The sequence below is a fragment of the Heteronotia binoei genome, chromosome 2 (assembly GCF_032191835.1).
Source record: "Heteronotia binoei isolate CCM8104 ecotype False Entrance Well chromosome 2, APGP_CSIRO_Hbin_v1, whole genome shotgun sequence".
NCBI classification, from domain to species: domain Eukaryota; kingdom Metazoa; phylum Chordata; class Lepidosauria; order Squamata; family Gekkonidae; genus Heteronotia; species Heteronotia binoei.
Genome location: NC_083224.1, coordinates 121522019 through 121547554, shown reverse-complemented (window position 1 = coordinate 121547554; position 25536 = coordinate 121522019). Strand labels below are relative to the sequence as shown.

The 25536-nt window shown below is 41.9% G+C and overlaps 1 protein-coding gene across 1 annotated transcript in view; it reads right to left on the bottom strand.

The window, feature by feature from the left end:
• Positions 1-25536, bottom strand: part of PATJ (PATJ crumbs cell polarity complex component) — a 332986-nt gene that overhangs the window by 113926 nt on the left and 193524 nt on the right. The window contains 1 exon segment of the mRNA XM_060231912.1: positions 2059-2255. Within this exon segment, the coding sequence (XP_060087895.1) occupies positions 2059-2255 (197 nt within the window).

The window sequence follows — 25536 nt, the reverse complement described above, 5'->3', positions numbered from 1 at the left end:
AGCTGGTGGGGTTTGGAATAGTGGTACAAAGTTAAAATCCAATAGCAGAATAGTAAAATTAACAAATTCAGAAAACCTTTGATCTGGGTTTTTACTGCAAAGGAACTTCAAGAACAGAATGGAGAGAGAGACTGCTGAATTACAAACTATTATGAAACTTGGAACAAACACCTCCCCAGGACTGAACAGAGATGTTGTTTTGTTTTTTTATCTTATTACACATGCTACACCCACTTTCACCAAGTATGGCGATATATCCACAGTATTCCAATTTATTTCTCTTTTAGGATAGTGTATCAGAATAATGCTTTTGTATTGACATACTCAAACAAGGGATATTGGCTGTTTATCTCATTACATATACTAAACCCATCTTCCACTATATTTTATTGTATTTTTTCCTAATGGCAAACTAGAATGATGTATATATTTATGTTACATGTTAAAAGGTAAATTAGTTGGACAGGAAAAACTTCTGGGAAAGAAAGGCCTTCTCTTTGACCCAGGTTTATTAGCAATAGAATAATTAACAGGCATTCTCACATTCTGACATGGTCCTGTTTTATGGTTTTCCACGCTAATGCAACCCAGATCAAAGGTTTTCTGAATTTGTTAATTTTACTGTTCTACTATTGAATTTTAACTTTGTACCACTATTCCAAACCCACCAGCTATATGTGACTCTGCTTACTGTACCTCGTTCCTCGTCTGAAGAAGTGTGCATGCACATGAAAGCTTACGTTCTGAATAAAACTAAGTTGGTCTTAAAGGTGCAATTGACTCCTATTTTGTTCTACTGCTTCAGACCAACATGGCTGCCTACTTGGATATATCAAAGTTAAAACACCATATTAAAATTAACAGTAAAAACAAGAAATAAAACACACCACTGGCGGACAGGGCACAGCATTTCAATAACCAGTTGTAGCCCCCCCCTTAAACAATGGTAATAACAATAAGATAGCACTGTAATAAAGCATGATGTCACCACAAGGGAGGCCAAATGATGGAATAATAGGACGCCTGCTGCCTCAACCATAGGCCCAATAAAAGTGGATTACATCTACTAGAACTCATACAATGTAATGGCAGCATCCTAAACTCAGTAACAGATCTAAATTTATGTTTTGTTAATGTGCAGGACCTTATATGTCCCAGTTGCCTTCCCAACAAAAAGCAATAGCTCTTGGTCAAAACAAGCTGTATGATACTTAGACAATTTAAATAAAGAATTTTATGAAAAATCAATGTAAAGTGTATATTTTATGCAATCAACATTATACACATAAATGATAGCCCTTATAATTCTCACACATACGTAAATTCATTGCAGACTTGAGAAAAAAGAAAGTCAAATTCAAAGTCCCAAGCAGAGCTTGATATTGTAGACATGAAACTCAACTCCCTTCCATATGCTTATATGAGAATGCGAAGAAAGAATCTTGTCATCCCTGCACAAGCTATTACTGTGACAGATTGCTTGCATGTACCAAGCCACATGGAATTCACTGCCACAGGTGATGGCGGCTACAAGCATAGCAAGCTTCAAGAAGAGACTGGATAAACATATGGAGCAGAGGTCCATCAGTGGCTATTAGCCACAGCACATTGTTGGAACACTCTGTGTGGGGCAAGTGATGCTCTGTATTCTTGGTGCTTGGGAGGGGCAACAGTGTGAGGGCTTCTAGTGTCCTGGCCCCACTGATGGACCTCTTAATGGCTCTTGGGTTTTTGGCCACTGTGTGACACAGAGTGTTGGACTGGATGGACCATTGGCCTGATCCAACATGACTTCTCTTATGTTCTTAATAGGAACTTGACCATGAAATTTGCTGTTAGAAGGAATTAAAGGACTTGCTTATGTCTTCAAACTACTGGACAGGGAGAGATTAGTAAATTGTTTATACAGCAGTATCAAAAGGATTGTTTTGATGGCCCAAAATTGTGCCTGTTGAAATGTTTGCTATATTTGAAGTTTCAGCTCATTTTTTTGTATTTGGTTCTTGATCTTCTCTACCACTACACATTATAACATTTAAAATGAAAAAGAACAATTACCTCTAGAAGTTCATCTCCAATGTGCATTCTTCCATCTTTTCCTGCAGGGCCATCTGGGCTGATGCCCACAATAAAGATGCTCATGTGAGACCTGTCTTTGTTGCCAGCAAGACTGAGCCCAAGACCATTTTTATCCTTTTCAAGCTCAATAATGTGCAACTCCCCTGGCAGATCTGCATATCTTTGCCTGATTTTCTCTGAAAATAAAAGAAATCAATAGCATATATTGTTAGGAGATGACTTTCAGGGCAACATACCAATTCTGGTATGGGCTTCTGGCATAGTAAAGAAGACTGGAGCAAGGTAAATGCCTGGGAGCTCAGAGGAGTCTGCTTATTTTCACTGTATGCATTTACTAGTCAGTGCTGACCTCTAATCTCCCTTGTGCTCTCCTGTGGGGTAAGATCAGCACAGACTGCCCAGCAGTGTCATGTCACCCAGTGGGAGTTAATGCACAAACAGTGAATTTTTTCACTCACCTAAACTTACTATTAGAAGTTTTGCATCAGTGAAATGCATGAAGTCCATGAATTGGTTTTATGTACGTAGCACTGATACTTTGCTATGCCCTATTAAGACTGATTAAAGAGCATCCAGACAATCACTGAAGCCATTGACAACCAGATTCTGCAAGGAAAGGGAAATAAATGAATTTCCAGCTTTTTAAATTTCTGATCTCCTTGGTTCTCAAGAGTGGAGAACATTATTCCAGCAAAATTACCAACATGGCTTCTCTTATGCCAGGGGAGGGTTGGTGGCTCAGTGGTAGAGCATCTGCTTGGGAAGCAGAAGGTCCCAGGTTCAATCTCTGGCATCTCCAAAAAAGGTCCAGGCAAGTAGGCATGAAAATCCTCAGCTTGAGACCCTGGAGAGCCGCTGCCAGTCTGAGAAGACAATATTGACTTTGATGGACCAAGGGTCTGATTCAGTATAAGGCAGCTTCATATGTTCATATGTTCTTATGTACTATAAGGCCATAATCAGTTGGCAGGAATAGGGTGAGTAGCTCAAGATAGGTAAGACTGGCAAACACCCTGAGGAATCAGGCATGATGGAGGGTTGTGTCCTGAAGAGACCAGCACATTCCTTGCATCTTGATGGGTTGGAATGGAGCAGCCTTGGTGATGAGCAGCATTGTTCCAAACTTGGTAGTGGCCATATGGTGCATCTAAAGCAGGATGAGGGTTGACAGGTCTCAACCCATTGCACATGCAGACAGTGCCAGCCTGTGGTTGCATGGTGCCCCAGGCAGGCTCTCTGCCTACTGCCCTCCCACCGCTGCCTCCCTTCACGGCGCTGCCAGGCAGCACCATGTTCCATCGCCACCCCCCTGCCACACCACACTGCACTGAGGCTGGTCCTTACTGGCTTCGATGGAGCTGGCACAGCTTCTACTTCTTTGAACAGCCTGCGATGCAATAGGATACTTCGCTCCTCCTCCTTCCCGAAATTGGAAGTGAGGGGGCGTGAAGTCTCCTCTCGCGTCATGGGCTGTTCAAAGAAGTAGAAGCTGTGCCAGCCACATCGAAGTGGACCAAGGACCAACCTTGGTGCAGCAGAGTGCGGCGGGGCAGCAGTGGAGTGGGAAGGAGGGCTGTGGCATTGTTGGGCTTGCGGTGGCAGCGGAAGGGAGGGGGTGGTGACAAAGCGGGAAGGAGGCAAACTAGGCATTTGCCATGGGCATCGGGGGGAGCCCAATTCGGCGCTCCCTACCTCCCAGTGCCCTAGGCAACCACCTAGTTTGCCTAGTGGGCGAGCCAACCCTGCATGCAGATGAGTGTAAATAAGGCTGGAGGAATTGCTGGCTAGGTTTAGAGTCAGGTTGGATCCACCCAACAAAGGCAGTCATTGGCAAGCTGCTTAGTGCAGCATGTCCCTTTAAATATGTTAGCAAATTTAATATTATGACAGAGATAAGCTGTTTAAATAAGCTAGTGAAACCCACACTATTGTCTCATGTCCTTATTGTATTCCTGCTACAAAATAATCTAGGACAGTTATGCATTCTGCTTATGAGTCGAGCCAGCGTGATCAGACAGTCGGTGAATATGCAACCTGAAGCTACTGGGAAGATCCAGGTGGCTTTTAAATCCACATAGGAGGCATCTGGAGATGGGATGAGAATGGGTGAGGCTTGGAGGGCAGATGTGCTCATCTGATTGTGCAGATTTAATTCGACTGGGAGATGTGGCTAGGTTGGGCCAAATTTCTTGTGTGAAAGCACCCTAAGAACCCCATACTTCTATTGTTACTTAGAAGCGTGACTTTCACTATGCATCTTAAATGCAACTGAACTATATCTTAATTATTGAGAGGAAGCATTTTGGACAGAATCTTCATAAAATACAAGACTCCACAAACAATTATTTTAATATTGTTACACCATGGCTTATTCAGAAATGCATATATGTAAGCCCTTGCTATCTCAGCAACTGATTCCAAAAGTTCTCTAGTTATGATAGAAATTTGTATTTGATTTGTGACTGCTGATTTCATATGTGCAAGAAATAGCGTACTAGTTTTTAACTTGATAAATGTTTTATGGTTTTATATGTTTTATGGAATTGATTGTTTTATGATACTGTAAGCCGCCCTGAGTCCGCTTGCGGAGAGGGCGGGATATAAATGTAAAGTAATAATAATAATAATAATAAAAAATCAGTCCAAACTGCCATAATGATGAAGACAGACATGCATACTTACCTATAAATGCTGTCATTTAGACCAGGGGTGGCCAATGGTAGCTCTCCAGAAGTTTTTTGCCTACAACTCCCATCAGCCCCAGTCATTGGCCATGCTGGTTGGGGCTGATGGGAGTTGCAAGCAAAAAACATCTGGAGAGCTACCGTTGGCCACCCCTGATTTAGACAATGTACTATCAAGCAGATGTAATTTCTGCCCTGTTGAGTGGAGTATCTATTTTATTCTTAAATTGTCCCATTTCCACTTTACTTTTGGAAAGCTGATGGGCACATTAAGTGCTTCCAACATCCAGGCCTACACCCAACCATGTCTCAATGGTCTTTCTGCTTTCATTTGAGTTTGTGTAGAAAACTTTTGTGGTTATGGTGCACATTTTACAAATGGCACAAAAGAAACCTGATGTGAAATCTAAGAATGACTTTGAGAAAGCAGAGATAAACTGCTGCTAGATATTTGCATTTGGAAGAAGGCAGATAAAAGTAGCTTAATTATCCTTATTTGCAGGGAATGAGATCACAGTGAACAGAGGGCGTCTCCTCTATTCCATCATCAAATTGTAGAGTTTCTTCCCATCATCTTACTTTGTTTAATTGGCTGAGAGGTAGCAGGCACAGAGAATAAAGTTTGCTATTTACACAACAATACAAGAATGTACTGCTGTAGAATGCAGGAACTGGCATTCTAATCTGCAGTCACAGAACAGCAATACATGTGGAATGAGCAAATGTAAAGCCAGGAAAAGCTGCTGCTTGGCACCCTGCTTACTGGGATAGGACCCAAGCAAGCTGGATGAATAGATACCAATTTCAGACCAGTTCCATTTAAATGATCCAGCACAAAGCATTTTGCATAGTGCCTGAGTTCACAAGGTACTGAAATGGAATCTATGTTCAAAATATGTAGAGAAAGGGAAATGATCAAGTGTACAAAGGCTGAGATTCATAGCTTGGTAAGAATGTTACATCTTTTAATTCTGATAATTGTATTTCACTAGTGGTGATCAGGGCTTTTTTTGTAGAAAAAGCCCAGCAGTAACTCATTTGCATATTAGGCCACACCCTCTGACAACAAGCCAGTCAGAACTACGTTTCTGCTAAAAAAAAAAGCCCTGGTGGTTATTAAGCCCAGATGGGGTGGGAGGATTTATTTATTTATTTTTAAAAGCTGATTGGTATGGAAACAGGACAGTTCATACTATGTTCAAGGACATAGTATGTCTTTTGACATATTTCTATTTCAGTGCTCCACCTGCACATTTTCTCTGCCAAATGTTTCTACCTCTAGAAGTCTTTTCTGAGCAATGCCTCAACAGGAACACCATTCTTCCTAATACATTAACAACCCCCTTTCTTTTCTCATTTTCAGCTCTGAATTTATACTCTTGCATCCATGCCACAGTTTGGGCAGGAGTGCACTGGAGTGCCACTCCTGAACCTCTGGCAGCCCCACTGCCTTGTTTCCACCTAGCAGGCCTTGCAGGCCACAGACTCTCCAGGCCAGCAGTGGGTCTTTCAGAGGTCGGGAGGGCTGCCTAGGAGAGCCTGGGAAGAGAAGCTTCCAGCTGGAGTCTGCATGCAACGGGGACTCCCCACTGCACACAGATCCCAGGGTTGGCTTCTCCTTCCATGCACTTTAAGCTGCCTGGCAACAGAAGCCTCCAGAAGGAGTCTGTGTGCAGTGAGGAGAGAGCTCCCCAAGGTACACAGATCCTGGGGCTGGCTGGTCTTCCCGGGCAGCCTAAACTACCTGGCAAGAGGCTCTCTGTGCAGTGAGGAGAGACCTCCCTGCTTGCATGGAGAACCTGGCCCCAGTTTCTCTTGCAGGGCAATTCCTCCCTCCCTCCCATCTATTTGCTTTATATGTTGTTTCTTTTTCTCTGTTTCCCCTCTGCCTTCCCCCTTCCTCTCTCTTCCTTCCTTTGTTCCTTCCTCCTACCCCCTTCCCCATCTATTTGCTTTCTTTCTTTCTCTCTGATTCTCTCATTATAACTCATAACTTTCTTACACTCTGATTAGCATAACTCATTTTCATATGCAAATGAGTTATGCTAATGAGCACCTGCACTTCTTTTTCTACAACATGACCCCTGCTTGAATCCATTCACCACAAACAATTTCATCTCGTAATTACCTTAAGAAAAAGCTAAGCTTACCTCAAGAATTTTCTTTGGGTTAAGGAAACAATTGTTACAATTTCTATCCCTATTTAAGGCTGTATGCACTGCAGTGCTATTCAATAAGAGCAATAGTCTATTTAGTCCAGCATCCTGTTGCTTTCAATAACTGACCAGATATCCAGTAGGGATGCCAATCCCCAGGTAAGGGCTAGGGATCCCCTGATTTTTGGGGTCCTCCCAGATAGCTGGCCAGCAGGGGGAAGCCCCACCTCCAACAGTCACCCATGACCCAATTTGAAAAGAGTGGGTGCCATGCACACCTGCCCCACAAGCTGCAAATTCACAGCAAATTCACAAATGAGTGCCGATGACTCTTTTCTAACGGGGGCATTGTGTGCTGTCAAGAAACTGGTCTCCTCCTTTTTGCCTAAGTGTTAACCTTCTTATTAGCAAAAGTTATTACCTCATGTTTGTAAAAGTCATTACCCCCATGTCAGTATGTTATCAGGACTACTGCTTAGGCTAGTCAAAGCAATTAACTGACAGCAGCTGTGAACTGCCATCTAAAGTGTTTGACAGCTCATCTAAATTGGTTGACAGTTAGCAGTCTAGGGATCCACTGTAGTTACAGCTTCCTAATTGGTTCAACAGCTTTCCAGTTGGTCGGATGGAATAACTAGCAAAAGAATGCCCATGTAGAATGTTTAGGAAGTTGAAGAACACGAAGCACAAAGAGACACTGAGAACTGCTACTCTCTTCAATTTCCACCTCACTGCTGGAAACTTTGTTCGTCTGAAATGCCTCCTGAGATGTCAGAGCTACACACTTGAAAGGAACAGTAGTGGAGTAGCTGAGCCAGCCAGGTTTCTTGCTTTGTTTGCATTCTTTGCTGAATGGTACATCTTTTCCTCTTACTTAAGTGTTGTTTGTCTTTTTCTCTTTTGTAAATAAAGTTTTGTTTGTTTTTATACAAATTGGAGTGAGTTTACTGACCAAACTCAGGCATAATCCAAAGCCAAAACTACCAGCTGCCAGAAAGAAATTCCCCCTGCTTTTTCCATTTTACTTGGCCTGATATTATTCACATGCACCTGCCTTGCAGGCAGTGAATTTGTGGCTTGCTGGGCAGGTGCTCATGGTGCCTGTGTTTTTTCCCAAAGGGGGGTCATGCACGCCTGCCCTGCAAGCTGTGGATTTGCTGCTCACAGGGCAGATATTCATCCCCCCAGTTTAAAGAGGTTTCCTTTTAAATGGTTAGAAGAAAGCAGGGGGCATGGCACATCGCCCTGCATCCTTGATGTGATGATGTCACTGCATAAGGGACAGCCCTGCCCCTTCCTGGAATGCCTCCCAAATCCCCCTGCTGGGAATAAGATGGGCCTCAGCAACCTTAATACCCAGAAGGTCCCTAGCAGAGGCCTAGAAGCCAAAAACCTCTCCTTCCCACCCTGAAACTGGTATTCAGAAATATATTGACACCTGTTTACAATGTGTGTTAACAGTCATATATTAATACCAACACGCACCTGATGAATTAGATTTTTCCAGTGCTACCTAAATTAAATTCAAAGCAAAACCCAGAAATAGTATACTTATATTTTTTATTTAATGTTATTTATTTTATATATGCTATTTATTTCTGTTATTATGCCACTTATTTATATATATAGTCTGCCTTTTCCACTGAGACTCAAGGCAGATTATACAGTGTAAGTCAATACAATGAACAGGATGGGACATTCAACAAACAATTCAATATAGGTTATGAAACCAAGAAGAAATCTGAACAGTTGAAACAAAGCATAAACATTAATATGACTCGTTCAACTATGCATGCATACATACATACCAATTCCTCACCAGCAGTCGCTCTGTCCCCAGGCTTCTGCTTTCCTTGGATGGTGGCTCAGTGGTAGAGCATCTGCTTGGTAAGCAGAAGGTCCCAGGTTCAATCCCTGGCATCTCCAAAAAAGGGTCCAGGCAAATAGGTATGAAAAACCTCAGCTTGAGACCCTGGAGATCCGCTGCCATTCTGAGAAGACAATACTGACTTTGATGGACCAAGGGTCTGATTCAGTGTAAGGCAGCTTCATATGTTCATATGTTCAAGCGAGCCTTAACTCAAGTCAGCAAGGATCAGCTGAAACCTCACTGAGAGTGGGGAGTACAATGTCTTTCAAGATCTCCATCTTCCCAATCAACATTACTTCTGTTTTTACGAGATTTAGGGAGAATTCACACAAACTAAATAACATGCTTAACAACTGGATTTTTACTATGTAAGAATAGCAAGATCCACTTGCAAACAGTCACTGTGTGAAAGCACCCTTAGTTTCAACTTGTTTACTCTGTGTAGTAGTTCGAATATCAGACAAGGAAATTCAGTGTGTGAATGCTAGGGTTGCCTGGTCTCCTGTGGCCACCAGCAGGGGATGGGTGGGGTAGAGTTGCCAAATCCAGGCTGGGAAACTTCTGAAAATTTGGATATGAAGTTTGGGAATGACAGGAACTTCAGTGGATACAATATCCTAGTCCACCCACCAAAGTATCCATTTTCTCCAGAGGAACTGCTCTGTGTAGTCTAGAGATGAGCTGTAATTCCTGGGGATTCCCAGGTCCCACCTGAGGATGGCATCCTAATTTCCATAACTTTCCATGACCCTGTTGCATGTATCCCCAAACAGAACTTCATTATGCATTAATTTGATGCTACTGGTGTATTTTAAGAATGAGCCATTTTCATTTCTACGATTTACAAGTAAATATCAGCTTTATAGCTTGTTATAGTTAAGAAAGCATTATAGGCTAGAAAGTGCCCCGAATTGTGTTTTTAAACATTTTGTTGAACACATTGTAATTTCCTCCACATTCAACAAAATCTCAATTAGCAAACACAAAATACAGTTTGGTCAAAGATGCATGTTGCGGCATATCACTTGTTAAACCTATGCTGAGCAGCAGGGAAGCTGATGAAGCATAACTAGGTTCCCCTGCCAGTCTCCCTTCTGAATTGCTCCCATCGTATGCAAATAGTGCTTGCATAGAACTGGTAGGGATTATTTGACAGCAGAGGCTACTTCATTCCTAAAACACTGAACCTGCCTTGTCAATCTATGTCTGAGTCCAGATACTGCACTAAGAACCACAGTACCATGATGAAATACTGGATTACCAAAAAACGACAGAAATAGTGACAAGGTACAGAATTCCTCTTTCAACTAGAAAGTTTTACATATTAATGAATTAAATGCAATTCACCTCTAGGTATACTGACAGGCTGCCCTCCCATTTTAATTAATGTTCATCCCAGCAGGAGCTAATGCTACTATTTTGGAGAAATAAGAAAAGGCCTTGAACAAGCTTCACCTCTCAAAAGTATTTAGATGCTCTTCGCAGGGTAGCTGTTACAGAATCATAGTATAAATGAATCCCAGCATTGTCATAATGTTAGCTACCAATCCACTTTCAAGTATCTCTTGGGTTTTTCTGCTGACTTCGCCTCACAGTTGGGTAGTTTACTGATTTTTGTATCTTCATATGAATGTCAGTCAAGCATTTTAAACAAGTACAGTACTTAATGAACAAAATATAAATTTCAGTTATTTTTCAATTCTGCCCTCCTGTTTTCACCATTCTCCCTCTTCCAGCTGGTATAATTTTTCAGTGCTGTGCTTTACCAATGGAAAGCCAGTTAGCATCTGTTTTTGCAAACAATTCCATTATCTGTGTTCATTACCAGATACTTTACACAAAGCAATTGTAATTTTGATGTTATTACATTATAAATAGGATGCCTAGTCTTTTTCTTAGAGCTCCATGGAGCCATATTATATCCAACAGTAAAGATGATATGAATGCATCTAAAAGGTATTTAGTCTGAGAATGAACCATCAATTTTTAAAATAATAAATACATGCAAAGACAAGTATGAAGAAAATGGTTTATCTGTCTTTAATACCTCATTGTTTTATGTTTTACATTAATACCTCATTGTTTTATGTTTTAAAAAAACAAAATGGAAGGCAAAGCAAAACAAGGCTGATTTACTGCTACAATATTTTCTGTGTCTGTTTATAAGGGTTGACTTGTAGGCTGCTGTCCTCATATGCTCCAAACCTTGACAGCAAAATATAGGATAAATTAGCAGTATTTTTTCTAGCCTCATAATTGTTAAATCCTGTGTTTGAGGGCTCTGACCTGTAATTTTGCTTGGTCAGTGGTGATACTGCATGCCCAAAAGTATAGAATTCCAACTGCCTTCACTAGGACTTACTCCCAAATAAATACGCAAAGGATGTCTGGAATATAGACATCAGAGTTGCATGATTTCACACACAGCAAGACAAAGTCCAAATCTGATAGATGCTGAGGAGCTTACTGCTGTTTTTTGCTCTCCAGGGGACAAGGAACATGTACACATCTAGCTCAGAGTATTAGCAAGAGGTTTAAAGCGGACACAGTTACTGACATCAGATCAACAATACAAGAATGCCATGTTATACAATGCATTGGAAAGAAAAAATGAATGGCTGAGCCTTTTCATCAGCAGTACAGTGTAGACACGCCTTCCATTTTCTTCCCAGACCAACCTTAAATCAAGGATGTTTCTGAAAGTGTGGGTCAACACGGTGGACAAGCTATGTATGTGTGTCCTGACAAGCACTGAAAAACACATTCACTTCATTTATACCATGCCTTTCTATCCATTGGGAACACAAAGTAGCTTAGATTATCCATTTTTCTTCTGTTTTACCCTCACAATCCTATGAGTTAGGTTAGATTGAGTATGTGGGTCTGGCCTGAGGTCACCCAGCAAGCTTCCATGGCAGCATGGTGATTTGAACCTGGGTATCCCAGATCCTAAGCACTACACTAAACTACTGGGCTGCTGCTTCATCAGATAATTCCTGTTTTCTGAGACAAACATAAGTATTACTTATTATATATTACTTATGAACTACAGACAATAATTTAAACTGTTGCTTGTCCATGGCAAAATACATTGCAACAGAGTCTAATCCTTCCCCAGCTACTGGTTCTATATATGTTGTTGAGAAAAGCAAAAAGCTTTGAGAAAAATACGGAAAACCACAAAGTATGTATACTTTGTGCTCTGATGGTACACAAAGTATGTTGTGAAGAGGCCATTTTAGCATGAGTGAAGGAAGAGGATGTGTAATTTATCGCAATAGGGACGTAAGTCATAACAGGAAAGGTGAGTTAAGGTGCATGTATTTGGTAATGTATTACTTCCGTTCATGTGTTTCTAGGGAGGAGCCAGCCTACAATGACTTGAGAATGTTCTGCATATACCTATGAAATCACAGGCACACAGTCAGGATGATGCTGTTAGGTTTTTATTAGCTATTTCCTTGTCAAAGCACTCACCTGGCACCTAGAGAGTTGTGATGAGATACCATTAACTCTTAGTGTCTGGTCCCTCATATTAGAACAACTTCCACCTAGAAAGTTACTGAAGTCTAAACAAAATAACAAGATGACAGTGGAACACATACAATTCCTTGTTGCAAAAAATCTGATCTACTCATTGTAAATTTCATCATGGTCAAATATGACAAGGTCTCTAATCCACAGAAAATGGAATGAAGCCTATGCAAACTGTAAGTCCTCTAGTATTGCTGATGTACTTTTAAATAAAACGTTGTATCTAAAATACTGTAATAAAAAGTTGGAAAAAGGTTAAATGGGTCAATGACTGTCTGTCAATAATGCTCCACACCTCCACAAAGATGAATGGAATCCATTTGATCTGGCAGCACCACTACAACCTTGTATTTTGTGTTCATTTAATATTTATCTTCCTCAAAGTGAACTTGAGTGCACAATTACTGAACTGCTCTTGAACATCAGACATTTATTTTCATTTTCTTAGAAAGGAAAAAGGATCCCCTTGAAAGCTAATCTCAGGGCTTTGAGGTTAGTGAATCTAATTTACTGATTACAATTTACAAGATCCTAAATGAGCATATTAAAAGCTGCAATTTAATAAATCATTAAGAATTTTCTTTTTCCATTGAAATAAAGAGCAATTATACTAGCCAGTCAGTCAGTCAATTAATTCTTCCCAATAGCTCAGTGAATCTTATCTCTGAATAATGAAAATCTTTGGATCTAAAGACTTCTGACAATTACTTACTGACAAAAAAGGTAATCTATAGTTTATAGGCAATATATGGTTTATATTCTTAAACTCACATTAGCTCACAAAAGCTGAACTTGAAAGATGATGTGAGCCAGTTACAGGGCCTTTTTTGAGCAGGAATGCAGTTCCGTCTGGCTTGACATCAGGGGGTACGGCCTAATATGCAAGTGAGTTCCTGCTGGGCTCTTTCTACCAACCCCCCCCCCCCCCGGTGTGAAACAATGGTGATGTCAGGGATATGTGACCTAATATGCAAATAAGTCCCTGCTGGTTTTTTTCTGCCAAAAAAGCCCTGGTCAATGACTCATTCCCAAATATGCAATAAAAAATGCGGTGTGTGATGGCTAGAGGAAGTCAACACTCACCCTGATTTAGTATGGATTTAACATGTGAGATTGTTTCACCACTAGTTTTCCCTCACTCCAATGTAGTTTGAGAATATATTCCTTGAAATTGAGGAAGGTCAGTTGAGTGCCACTTTCACCAACTTTGCAGGTTTGCAGCCATTATCACTCTAAGCAGTGTACTGTAATCTTAGCATGCAAAGCTTGCCAAACAGAAGAAAGAGGGAAAGGTTATTTCTGCATTCTAATTTCAAACTAGGGTTGCCAAATCCAATTAAAGAAAAATCTGGGGACTTTGGGGGCGGAGCAAGGAGGCTTTGGGGGTGGAGCCAGGAACAAGGGTGTGACAAGCATAATTGAACTCCAAGGGAGTTCTGGCCATCACATTTAAAGGGACAGCACACCTTTTTAAATGCCTTTCTTCCATAGGAAATAATGAAGGATAGGGGCACCATCTTTTGGGGCTCATAGAATTGGACCTTCTGGTCCAATCGTTTTGAATCTTGGGGGGTATTTTGGGGAGAGGCACTAGATGCTATACTAAAAATTTGGTGCCTCTATCTCAAAATATAGCCCCCCCAGAGCCCCCAATACCCATGGATCAATTCCCTATTATTTCCTATGGGAATCGTTCTCCATAGGGAATAATAGAGTGCCCAGTAGACATTTCCCTCCCCCCCATGCTTTCTAAAGGGGGGGGAGGGCCTCCATACCAGGGAATCCCCTGCCCCCTCCCTCTCTCACACACACAAATACTTACTTGGCCTTCTTCCAGCAGAACTTTGCTTGCTGTGAAAACGAAAGCAAAAGAAAGGGAGGGGCCGTTCTCCATGGAAACTGTTACTGACCCTTTCCCATGAAGCCCTTCCTGTTTCCTGTGCAGCTGTAACGTACTGAGACAGGAGACGTTGGTAGGGCAACATGCTTTAATGGAGGCACGTTACAAGAGAGGGAACATGCGGGCCGGGTCCCGCTTATGTACAACTCCGGGAACCTCCCTCCAGACAGGCCAGTCCAATCCTGGCCTGTTGAACTTCCCGCCACAGCTGGTGATTGGCTGGGAGTTCGTGCCCTGCGCTGAGCAGCCCGGGGACAGCCCGGTCGCTCCGCGCAGGGTCGCGCTGGCTGGTTTATGCTATTGCGTTCTTGCGTTGTATCGTTATCTCGATACACTACAGCAGCCTTAAAGGGGCACACATTTCAAAAACTGTTTGCAGGTTTCTAAACGTGCAGGAGCTCTACAATGACATGATGCCTACATGCATGTTCTCTCCCCCCCCTTCTGGATTTTTGGAGAGCGGGGGAGGAGGCTGCAAATTCGGGGGTCCCCCACCAGGGCGGGGGGGGGGGTGGGAAGCCTATTTCAAACAGACACTCAGAAAATGTTAGGTGATTCTTGTTTGTATAGTGGGGTTGTGCCTAGTAGCTAACTTGCATATAACTTACCTCTCTCCTAATATGTTGTGTTTAAACTGTCAGGGACTGATCTGCTGTAATGTCAGAGGACCTCAAGTACCCTTATATGCAAGTTAGCTATTAAGCACCACAATTTTATGATGTCATATTGCCTCATGCAGACTAGGTATCATACTCTACCCCACTGCTTAGCTGCTCTGATATCACTTATGGTCTTAAAAGCTTTAGGCCAAATAGCCTTCGGGGAAGCTTTGGCTTCAGTCAGGTCCACACAACTGTGATCTACAAAGCCGAACATAGCAGTGTATCGTGGCTTCCTGCCTCCAGGAAGGCAGTAAATAACCTCTCTTTTTTAAAGATTTTAGAAGATATGCTTATCAAATATATTTTATAGAACCAAATCATAGCTGTCAGTAATCACCCCCACCTTCTCCTTCATATAAATAGCCCAACTGACGCAAGCTATCTTTGGGGATGTTTCTCTATATTTTTATTTCTTTTTCTTCATGCACAAACAAACAAACAAACAAACACAGAGACACACACAGAGCTTCTTTTATTATTTGTGAATTTTCCTGCTGTTTTGAAGTGCCAACTTATAGCAACGTTTTGCTGTTTTCAATAGTGTTTATAATTTGTTTTATTGTGAATCTGTTTTTATGCAAGCCACCCATAATGCAATTCTAAGCAGAGTTACATCCTAATCCCACTCTCTTTGATGGCCTTAGAACAGGGGTCCCCAACCCCAAGTCCCTGGACCAGTACTGGTCCATGGCCTGTTAGCAACCGGGCCGTGAGTTGTATAATTATTTAATTATATATTACAGTGTAGTAGTAATAATAATAAGATGACTTTGGATTTATATTCTACCCTCCCCTCCAAATTTCAGAGTCTCAGAGCGGCTTACAATCTCCTTTACCTTTCTCCCCCACAACAGACACCCTGTGGGGTGGGTTGGGCTGAGTGAGCTCTCCCAGAAGCTGCCCTTTCAAGGACAACTCCTACAAGAGCTATGGCTGACCCAAGGCCATTCCAGCAGCTGCAAGTGGAGGAGTGGGAAATCAAACCCAGTTCTCCCAGATAAGAGTCCGCACACTTAATCACCACACCAAACTAATAGAAATAAAGTGCACAATTGTATCATCCCGAAACCATTGCCCCCTCCCCCAGTCCATGGAAAAATTGACTTCCACAAAACTGGTCCCTGGTGCCAAAAAGATTGGGGACTACTGCCTTAGAAGAATGTAACTTTGTTTAGGATTGCACAGCAGAAATATCACTTCAGCTGAGAAGTGGCTATAAATGTCTTAAGTAAATAAGTACTTTTAAAATTGTCTTAGCAAGAAACAAAATTCAGGACTCTAATATCAATATATTCATCTACTCTGTGAAAATTTTGCACAACTTTTTAAAATTCAGAATTGTGACTTGTAATATATTATGGAGTTGCTGGAAGTTGCAATAAATCAAACAAACACAGTTCTTCAGTTCAAAACTCTTATGTAGTTGGTAAAAAGTGTACTTATCGCAGAATTTAGAAAGAAATAATGAAAAGGTTCAATTTGGTGTAGTGGTTAAGAGTGGTGTACTCTAATCTAGAGAACCGGGTTTGATTTTCCACTCCTCCACATATGGCAGCTGGGTGATCTTGGGTCAGTCACAGTTCTCTCAGATCTGTTCTCTCAGGAGCAGTTAACCCAGGTCCTAGATAACTAGATTAATATGATTTTTAAGTATGCAATCTCTGATCTCTGATTAGGCCTCAGTGAAAATGGTTTTGAAAACCCCCCTGCTCATTTCTAATTAAGAATGTCTAGAAATAGTCTGAGGCCTTTGCTGGAATGTGCTGTCAGTGTACTTCAAATGGTTTCTCTCCTTAAAATGGAGTTTTCTATAATTGAGAACTTCAAACTTTTGTCATATGTTGCTGACTTCACAAGCTGCATAAGTAAGTGCTCATGATCATCTCAGCACACTACACAAAAAGAACTTGCAAATCCTTTTACTTCAAATACATAGTAATGTCATGGGTGTGGGCATGATACATGTGTTAAATCATGAATAGCATGACCAATGTTCCCTCTAAGCTGCAGAGGCTTGTGAGCAAAAATTCTACTTTGTGAGGTATTGGCATGAAAGTTGTGAGCTACTGCATAAATTAATGTGCTCTGGGGTCATCCTTCCTGAGCTAAGACAAAAATGTGTGAGCTGGAGGCTAAAAATCTGTGAACTAGCTTACTCTAACTCAGCTTAAAGGGACACTGAGCATGATATGGATTTATTGGTGGCCTGGCCACTCTATCCCTTGTCATCTGTGGTTAAATTTCAAACCAAACACAGCAGTCACATAGATGCTGGTATGCTGCTGTCTTTCAGTCTCCTCTCCTGTCCCAGGGCTTCTTTTGGTAGAAAAAGCCCAGCAGGGACTCATTTGCATATTAGGCCACACCCCCTGACACCAAGCCAGCCGGAACTGTGTTCCTGTGCATTCCTGCTCAAAAAACCCCCTGCATTGTCCGCTCTACAATCACACAGTAGTCATGTAGTTTAAAAAAGCAACTTTTATTTACTTCCACGGAAGAAAATTGGCTTAGAAAGAGCAATGAGGCTTGAAATGTTTGCAAAAATAAATCTCAGCTTCTGCTGAGTGCAAGTCATAAGAAACAGCTACAGATAAAATAATGTATTCTGAAGAAAGTAGCAAATATTAGCCAAGTTGTACTCTAAAAGAAAATTAGGAATGACTGGACCCAGACTTGCTGAATCCCAGATTACAGCTACCAGAGTACTTCATAACAGAACTACAGCTAGTCCTAATTAGTTTTCCTCAACATTAGAAGATAGGGCTGCCAAGTCCAATTCAAGAAATATCTGGGGATTTTGGGGGTGGAGCCAGGAGACTTTGGGGGTGGAGCCAGGAGACATTGGGGGTGGAGCCAAGATCAAGGCTGTGACTAGCATAGTTGAACTCCAAAGGGAGTTCTAGCCATCACATTTAAAGGGACAGCACACCTTTTCAATTCCTTCCTTCCACAGGAAATAGTGAAGGATAGGGGCACGTTCTTTTGAGGCTCATAGAATTGGACCCCCTGGTCCAATCTTTTTGAAACTTGGGGAGTATTTTAGGGAGAGGCACTACATGCTATACTGAAAATTTGGTACCCCTACCCCAAGAAGCAGCCCTCCAGAGCCCCAGATACCTGCGGATCAATTTTCCATGCTTTTCTATGGGAATAAATCTCCATAGGGAATAATAGAGTTCCCCTCCCCTCCCCCCCCCGCTTTCTGATGACCCTGAAGTGGGGGGAGGGTCTCCAAACCGGGGGATCCCCTGCCCCCACCTGGGGATTGGCAACCTTATTAGAAGATGAATACTGAATCACTGAGTGTCTCTTGAACATCACACTTTACCAGCCTGCTTCCCCTGAAGACAGACTTGGAGACCAATCCTGTCTCCTGTCTCCTCACTGGCAGCTAAACCCTCTCTGAAGGAAAAATGACAGTTTGACTGCTTTTTTAGTTTCACTTCCCCCTTCCATCTGCTCTATCAAGGTTTCAAGGGTCTTGATTGAATGTTACCAGCTGACTAAACATTACCACTAGGTTTAAAGGTGATTAGTAGTTTCAGGACTTTGACCTGTCAGTCAAAGGTAACCAAAGACTTCTGTTGAGGTGGGAAGAGGAAGAGTTAAATATAACCCAAAGTCCTTAACTATACTGTATTAACTTACACATTATGCCAATTTACTATGTGATTATTCTATTGCTTCAGACCAACATGGCTGCGCACCTGGATATATGATTATCACTTAAGGTGTCAAACTCACTTATTACAAGGACTGAATCTGACATAAATATCACTTTGTCAGGCTGGACCATGTGTGCCATCAAATGTAATGCAAGGTATCAGAGATATAAACTTTATAAAGGAAACAGGCAAACCCAATTAAAATATTATTTTTTTAACTCAAAATACAAATGTCCTTAAAATAGCAACACTCTTACACTATTTCATTTATTTAACGGTCTTTGATAACTGACACTTCTTGCTCACAGACTAGATAACAAGCCAGGATAGTGTGATTTTGACATCCCTGATTCTGCAAGTCAACTCTGGCTATATTGGCTTCTGGTGACATGGCAGATCAATACTACAATGTTTCCTAGGCTTGCCAGTATCCAGGTCCAGGCAGGGGATCCCCCTGGGAAGGCTTAGAAGAAGCTTGGAAACACCTTGCATTTTGGAAAGTATGTGTGCCTTTAAATCTGAGTAGAAGCAAGGCTGAATGGGGGTGGGGTGAGCCAGCAGAGCCATGTGGGTCTTCCTGATGAGTCTTGAAAACTGTAAGTAAGAGAACCTCTGTTCGTTTTGCATTCATTTTAGAAGTTGTTTGCACAGTAAAATAGATAGTAAAGAGTAAACTAGAACTTTTCATTTCCCTGTGTTAGTCTGAAGAACTTGGATGAAATACACAGATGGTTATATTCAACAACACCCCTGAGTAAATTGCCCCAGTAAGATCACAAAAGTTTGGGCTAGCAAACTGTTTATTTGAGCTGCTTTTAAAGTATATGTGTGTGTTTCATTTAGTGGACATGCAGCTGCTGGAGGATGAGGAAATGAAGACTGTATTCAGGGGAACTGCACTACTATATTTCAGGGAATGGGAAAGTCTCTTGGCTCCACCCCCAAAGTCCCCAGGTATTTTCTGAGTTGGACCTGGCAACCCTAATGTTTCTCTATGTGTTGAACATAGTGTTTAACAAAGTATGCCCAGGCATATAAATTTATTGACCCCCTTGCCTATAAAACCTGACCCAGGGTCCAAAGGTGAAGCCTCTTAGTGTTTTTAGCTCAGAACTGATACAATCTTACATTCATTCATTTATTCAATTTTAATTACAATTATAAATGATAAAAATCATGTGTAAACAATTTAAAAACTAAACATTTGGTGCTATGGAAAAGATTTTATAACACAGGAAGATCAGATTATGTTGATATCTCAGTTCTTCTGTTAGTCTGTTAGTGGTCCCACTGATAGTACTGCTCAGCGACATTTGTCTTTCAATTAGGCCCAGGCTTCCACTAGGCAAATTAAGCATTTGCCTAGGGCTCTGGGCCGTGGGCGGGGGGGAGCCAAATTGAGCACTCCCTCCTCTCCTGGTGCCCTAGGCAAATGGCCCAGCTTGCACACCGGCCAGCTAGCTTTGCTTTGCCTCCCTTCCGATTCTGGAAGCTAAGCCAGCTGGCTGTTGTGCACCAGCTGGTTTCGCTCTGAGGCAAGCAAAGCCAGCTGGGGCACAACTGGTGGCTTCGCTCCGTCTCCCGATTCCGGAAGGGAGGCAAAGTGAAGACATGCAGCCGTTACACACTGGCTGGCTTTACTCCAAGACAAGCAAAGCCAGCCAGTGCGCAACTGCTGGTTTTGCTCCACCTCCCTTCCAGAATCAGAAGGGAGGTGAAGGAAGCCAGCTGGCCAGTGTGAAGTCAGCCACCCAGGTGCGCTCTCAATCCTACTTCATTGTGAACCCCCTGGGGGGCAGAAGTGTGTGGGTGGTGGGGCACAGAGCTGCAGGGCACCACCATGGAGGAGGGTGGCAGTGGGGGGTGGCAGGCTTGCCTAGGGTGCCTGCTTTCAACTAAATCCAAGTAATCATTTCAATATCCAGGTCCTAGATAACTAGATTAATATGATTTTTAAGTATGCAATCTCTGATCAGGCCTCAGTGAAAATGGTTTTGAAAACCCCCCTGCTCATTTCTAATTAAGAATGTCTAGAAATAGTCTGAGGCCTTTGCTGGAATGTGCTGTCAGTGTACTTCAAATGGTTTCTCTCCTTAAAATGGAGTTTTCTATAACTGAGAACTTCAGACTTTTGTCATATGTTGCTGACTTCACAAGCTGCATAAGTAAGTGCTCGTGATCATCTCAGCACACTACACACAAAGAACTTGCAATTGCGCATAAAATTCAAAATACGACCTATGCACAAATGCAAGTTCTTTGTAAATTAAGACCTAATTCTTAATACGTTACATCCTGCATCTAGGCTATGTCACTTAAAACTGCATATCCTTCATTACATAACAGATGCCTTTCATATAAAAACCTCAAATCTATGACATTCTACGTGGAATAAATTTGGTATGTAAATTTGGTATGTTAAAAAAGAGCCTGCAAATGTGTGAGCCACCTACCCACAGAAAACATGTCATTTGCCCACTAACAGTAAGCAATCCCCAAACCTTGGTTTGAGGAGAAAAGTGGGGGGTGGCAGAAAATAAACAGCATTGATGGTAACACTCTAGGACAGGGGTGTCAAACATGCGGCCCAAGGCCGGATCAGGCCCTCGGAGGGGTCCTATCAAGCCGCAAAGCAACTGGCTATCATCTGCTTCTTTCTCTCTCTTGCTTCCTTCTGCATCACAGTTTGCTTTGCCAGGCTTGCTCAATCACACAGGAGCTATGTAGCAAAGACTCTATTTTCTCCATTGGCTGAGTCTTCTCCACAGAGTGTTATGTATTGTACATAGTTCTAGAAACAAAGCATGCTTTGCCCTCCAGGATCCTAATGCCTACATTCCAATTGGCCGTTCCCTGTGAACCAGCCAGTTGGGGCTCTGGGTATGTAACTGTAATATGCAAAATATAGAATCCTGGAGAGACCAATAGGGTGGTTTCCCGCTGACCAAATTGGTGTATTTTGGGCAGGGTTTTGTGTATATATTCTTGTATGTCACCTTGAGAATAGATCACTGTAATGCTCTCTACATGGGGCTACCCTTGAACCTGACTCAGAGACTACAGCTAGTGCAGAACACTGCAGCGCAGCTGTTAATGAGGCTCACTAAATGGGAGCACATTTGACCAGTGCTGAAAGAACTGCACAGGCTGCCTATTGTGTTCCGAGTCTGCTTCAAGGTGTTGGTTTTGACCTTTAAAGCCCTTTATGGTTGGGGGCCAGCCTATCTATGGGACCGCCTTTTTCCACATGTTCCTCAGAGAGCACTGCATTTAGGGACAAAAAACCTATTGTCCATCCCCAGACCAAAGGAAGCCAGGCTGTGTTCCACACAGGCTAGGGCCTTCTTAGTGGCAGTACCAGAAATGTGGAATGCCCTCCCAGAGGCCATAAGGGCCCTGTGGGACCCTTTTCAATTCTGCAAAACCAAATTGTTCTGACAGGCCTTCAACACCTAACCAGGAAGAACTGTCACCTCACATTGCTGAGAAGTTACGAACATTATATGATCACTAACAGCAAAAAGAAAGTTCCCGCCCTACCAAAGTTGTATAGCACCACAAAATGTTTTTAAAATGTTTTAAATTGTATTTTATTGGTTTAAAATTGTATTATAGTATTGATTGATAGCTGCCCTGAGTCCGCTTGTGGAGAGGGTGTGATAGAAATTGAACGTAATAAATAGACATTGGGGCTGGGGGAATTCCTGGAGCATCACTAGCAAGTGATGTCATATCCTCCAAACCTCCCCCTGGATGTACTGTTAACATCTTCTATGATACTCTAGGACAGGGGTGTCAGATATATGATCCATGGGCTATAATCAGCCCCTGTACCAAACTGAGACCTAGGTTTCCTATCTTATTACCAATGCTGATATCTCTATGCCTACTACCCCTCTGCATATCACACCTAATCTAATCAAGCCTACTATTGCCATTCAGCATCTTAAATAATCTTTATAAAGTTTATATCTGTGGTACCTCGTGTTAGATGTTATAGCACATGTGGCCCGGCCCAATTAAGTGAAATTTATGTCAGATCCAGCCCTCATAACAACACCCCTGCTCTAGGAATTTCCCCAGATTGTATGGTCTCTACAACAGATATGCATTACTTCTGGCATTCAAATATCTATGCTAAATCAAGGCACTAGCTAAAAAGTTGTTAATGTGCCTTATTTTATTTTCAATGAATATTGCTTTGTTCTCACAGTTTTCCAGATATCTGCATCAGCTAAAGAAGTGTGTGTTTAAAAATAAATTGGGTAGCCAAGTCGATCTACAACATTAAGGCAGGTTCACCTAATCTTCCTTGGGAATATTAATAGTTACCTCACAGGAGCATTGCAAGTGGTAGCAATGCTGAGTAGTGAAACCATACCTCTGGATTTGCTAATCTGACTACATTGTCATATGATACCAATGACCACACTTTCTATATTATTATATAAATATAAAGCCAATGATAATGCTCTATTATAGTAAAAATGTATAGTCATGTGATTCCATCCCAGCCCAGTTTAAAATGCATGGGAAGTGACAACAGCAAGCCCTACCTATCCCCTCAAGACCTGGCTACAGTGTTATGGTCAGTTCCATGTTAGATTACTGTAACTGAGCCCGTTCCTGGGAAAGGGTGGAATATAAATTGACTAAAATAAAATTAAAAAAAATAAAATCTTGAAGGTTATTTTAAAGACCAATGTTTGAAAAATAAACAATTTCTGTCTCCCTCTAAATTTACAGTTGATTCCAGAAAAAACACAGTCCCTATTTATTGTGTGTTTTAAATTGCTTGCTTGTCAGCATCAAAGCATTTGCCCCTACATGAAATTGACCTCCTTTGAATACTCTGAGCTACAAATCAGTTATTCACCTAGAGAAACAAGCTGCTGAGTTTAGAAAGGCACTGTTCCATCCAAGAATCCTGCAGTGCTATGTACTTAGTTGCAAGAGACTGGAGAAAAGGAGGTGGGAGTGGAGAAGCTGACTGCATATTTTTTTCCCCACTGCTTCACTTCTGATAAGGCATGAATGTTTTACCTAGATTAGGAAGGAAACAGAGTAGAGTGACTGTTGATCACTATACTGACAGAGCTGATTAAATATAAGCAAAGAGTGATGAAAACATTTTCCCCTTGATAAAATTCTCTGTAATTATCACAAGCAGTTGCATAAACAGTTTGGAACTGAATAACAGCATTTTGAAATAAGACTGAAGCATGGTTTAAATGCATGCTCAATAGCTAAGAATTCTAAGGTCTTACCAAATAAAATGCTGAAGATGCATGAATGAGTTGTACCAATTTAGCATCAGTTGGCTGAGAACAAAATGCTGTAGAGGAGGCACCAATTACAAGAGAGAAGAGTTCACAAACCTGTGGGCTGGAGGGCAGACAACCCTGGAATGGGGTCAAAGAGAGGTGGGCCTCAAAGGAATCAACCAAAGGCAGTGGGAGCAAACCAAAGGGATGACAGGTGGAGGGCTCACATGGAGAAGAGCCACCACACCCCAAAAGGGGGGCAAGACCAACACTGGCCATGCCTGATGCAGGAGCAGTACTGGAAGGCCCAGGTTCACAAGCCTACCAGCCATCGGCCGCTTTCCCGATTGACAGCCTGACAATGGAAGGAACAGGGTAGATTGGCTCGGATGGGAGAGGTGGGATGGCAGGCAGTAGATTTTAAAGGAAGATAAAACCCATGCTAGGAAGGAAGAACATGGCATTCTCTAAGTTGTGAGTGGTGGCTACAAGGCGAGAGACAAAGCCAACCAGTCATGAGAGTATGTGATGGGAGAGAGGGATAATGGTGCTTGAACCACCCTCCTCTCAAATTCTGAGGCACTGCGTTAGTCAAAACTCAAATAAATCTATGTCCTGGAGGCCTGGTCCCCTGACATGCAAAAGCCAGAGGACAAAAAATCTGATGCACACACATTTTTCCTTTGCCTCAGAATATTTATACCCAAGCGACAACAATATGCTTTCTATGAGCCACAATGATCTGTGTACACATTTATTGCAATGCTAAAATAGGGGAAACTTAATGGTAGAGCTTGGAGGCATACTAATAGCACTGGGATTTCTCTAATATGCTTCTATGGAGCTATCTGTTCATTACATTCGCATGAGAAAGAGAAAAAAATTGGTCAAAAATTCAGATTGAAGCAACTCTCATTTCCCTTTTTGTAAAGCTGGTGTCACATAATATGCTTGACACACAGGGTAACAGTCCTCAAGGTAGGGTCTGGAGATCTCCCAGAATCACAATTGATCTCCAGGCTTCAGATATCAGTTTCCCTGGAGGAAAGGCAGCTTTGGAGAGCAGACACTATGGTATCACATTCCTGCTGAGCTGTCTTCACTCTCCACCTTGCCCAAATCTCCAGGAATTTGTCATATTATATTTGGAACCCTAAGAGCAGAGGAAGAGATTGGGGAGGTGGAACTTCTGTGAACAGGTAGGAACCCAAGGTGTACAGAAGCATCTAGATTCTCACCTGAAGCCCTCTCTTACAAATACATTCCCTGGCACGAGTAGATGAATGCATTCTAGTCATGCTCCTAGTGAATGTTGGCACAACAAAGGAAAAACACAAAGTAAAAGTTCTTACTCATTGAAACTGGAAAATAGGGAAGGAAGCAACTTGCTGCCTGCTTCCCTTCAGTCTGGGTCCTATGCAGGAGGGGGGAGCAAGACTCTTGCAGTGTGCACCCTTTCTATCTCTCAAAGGCTACTTTAATTGTAAAACAAAAAAACCTTTTTCACAGTATATAAAATCACAGCTTTTACCCTTCTCTATTGCCCTCTGAAAATATCTTGCATACTCCCCATTTTTCTTAATTAGTAATTTGTCTTCAATTTGTGGCTTAGATGGCTTTACAAGGATATTAGATATATTCATGGAGAATGGATCTATTAACAAGTCATAGTAGCTAATTTCAACATCCAGGTTCAACTGTACTGTACCCTCTGAATGGAGG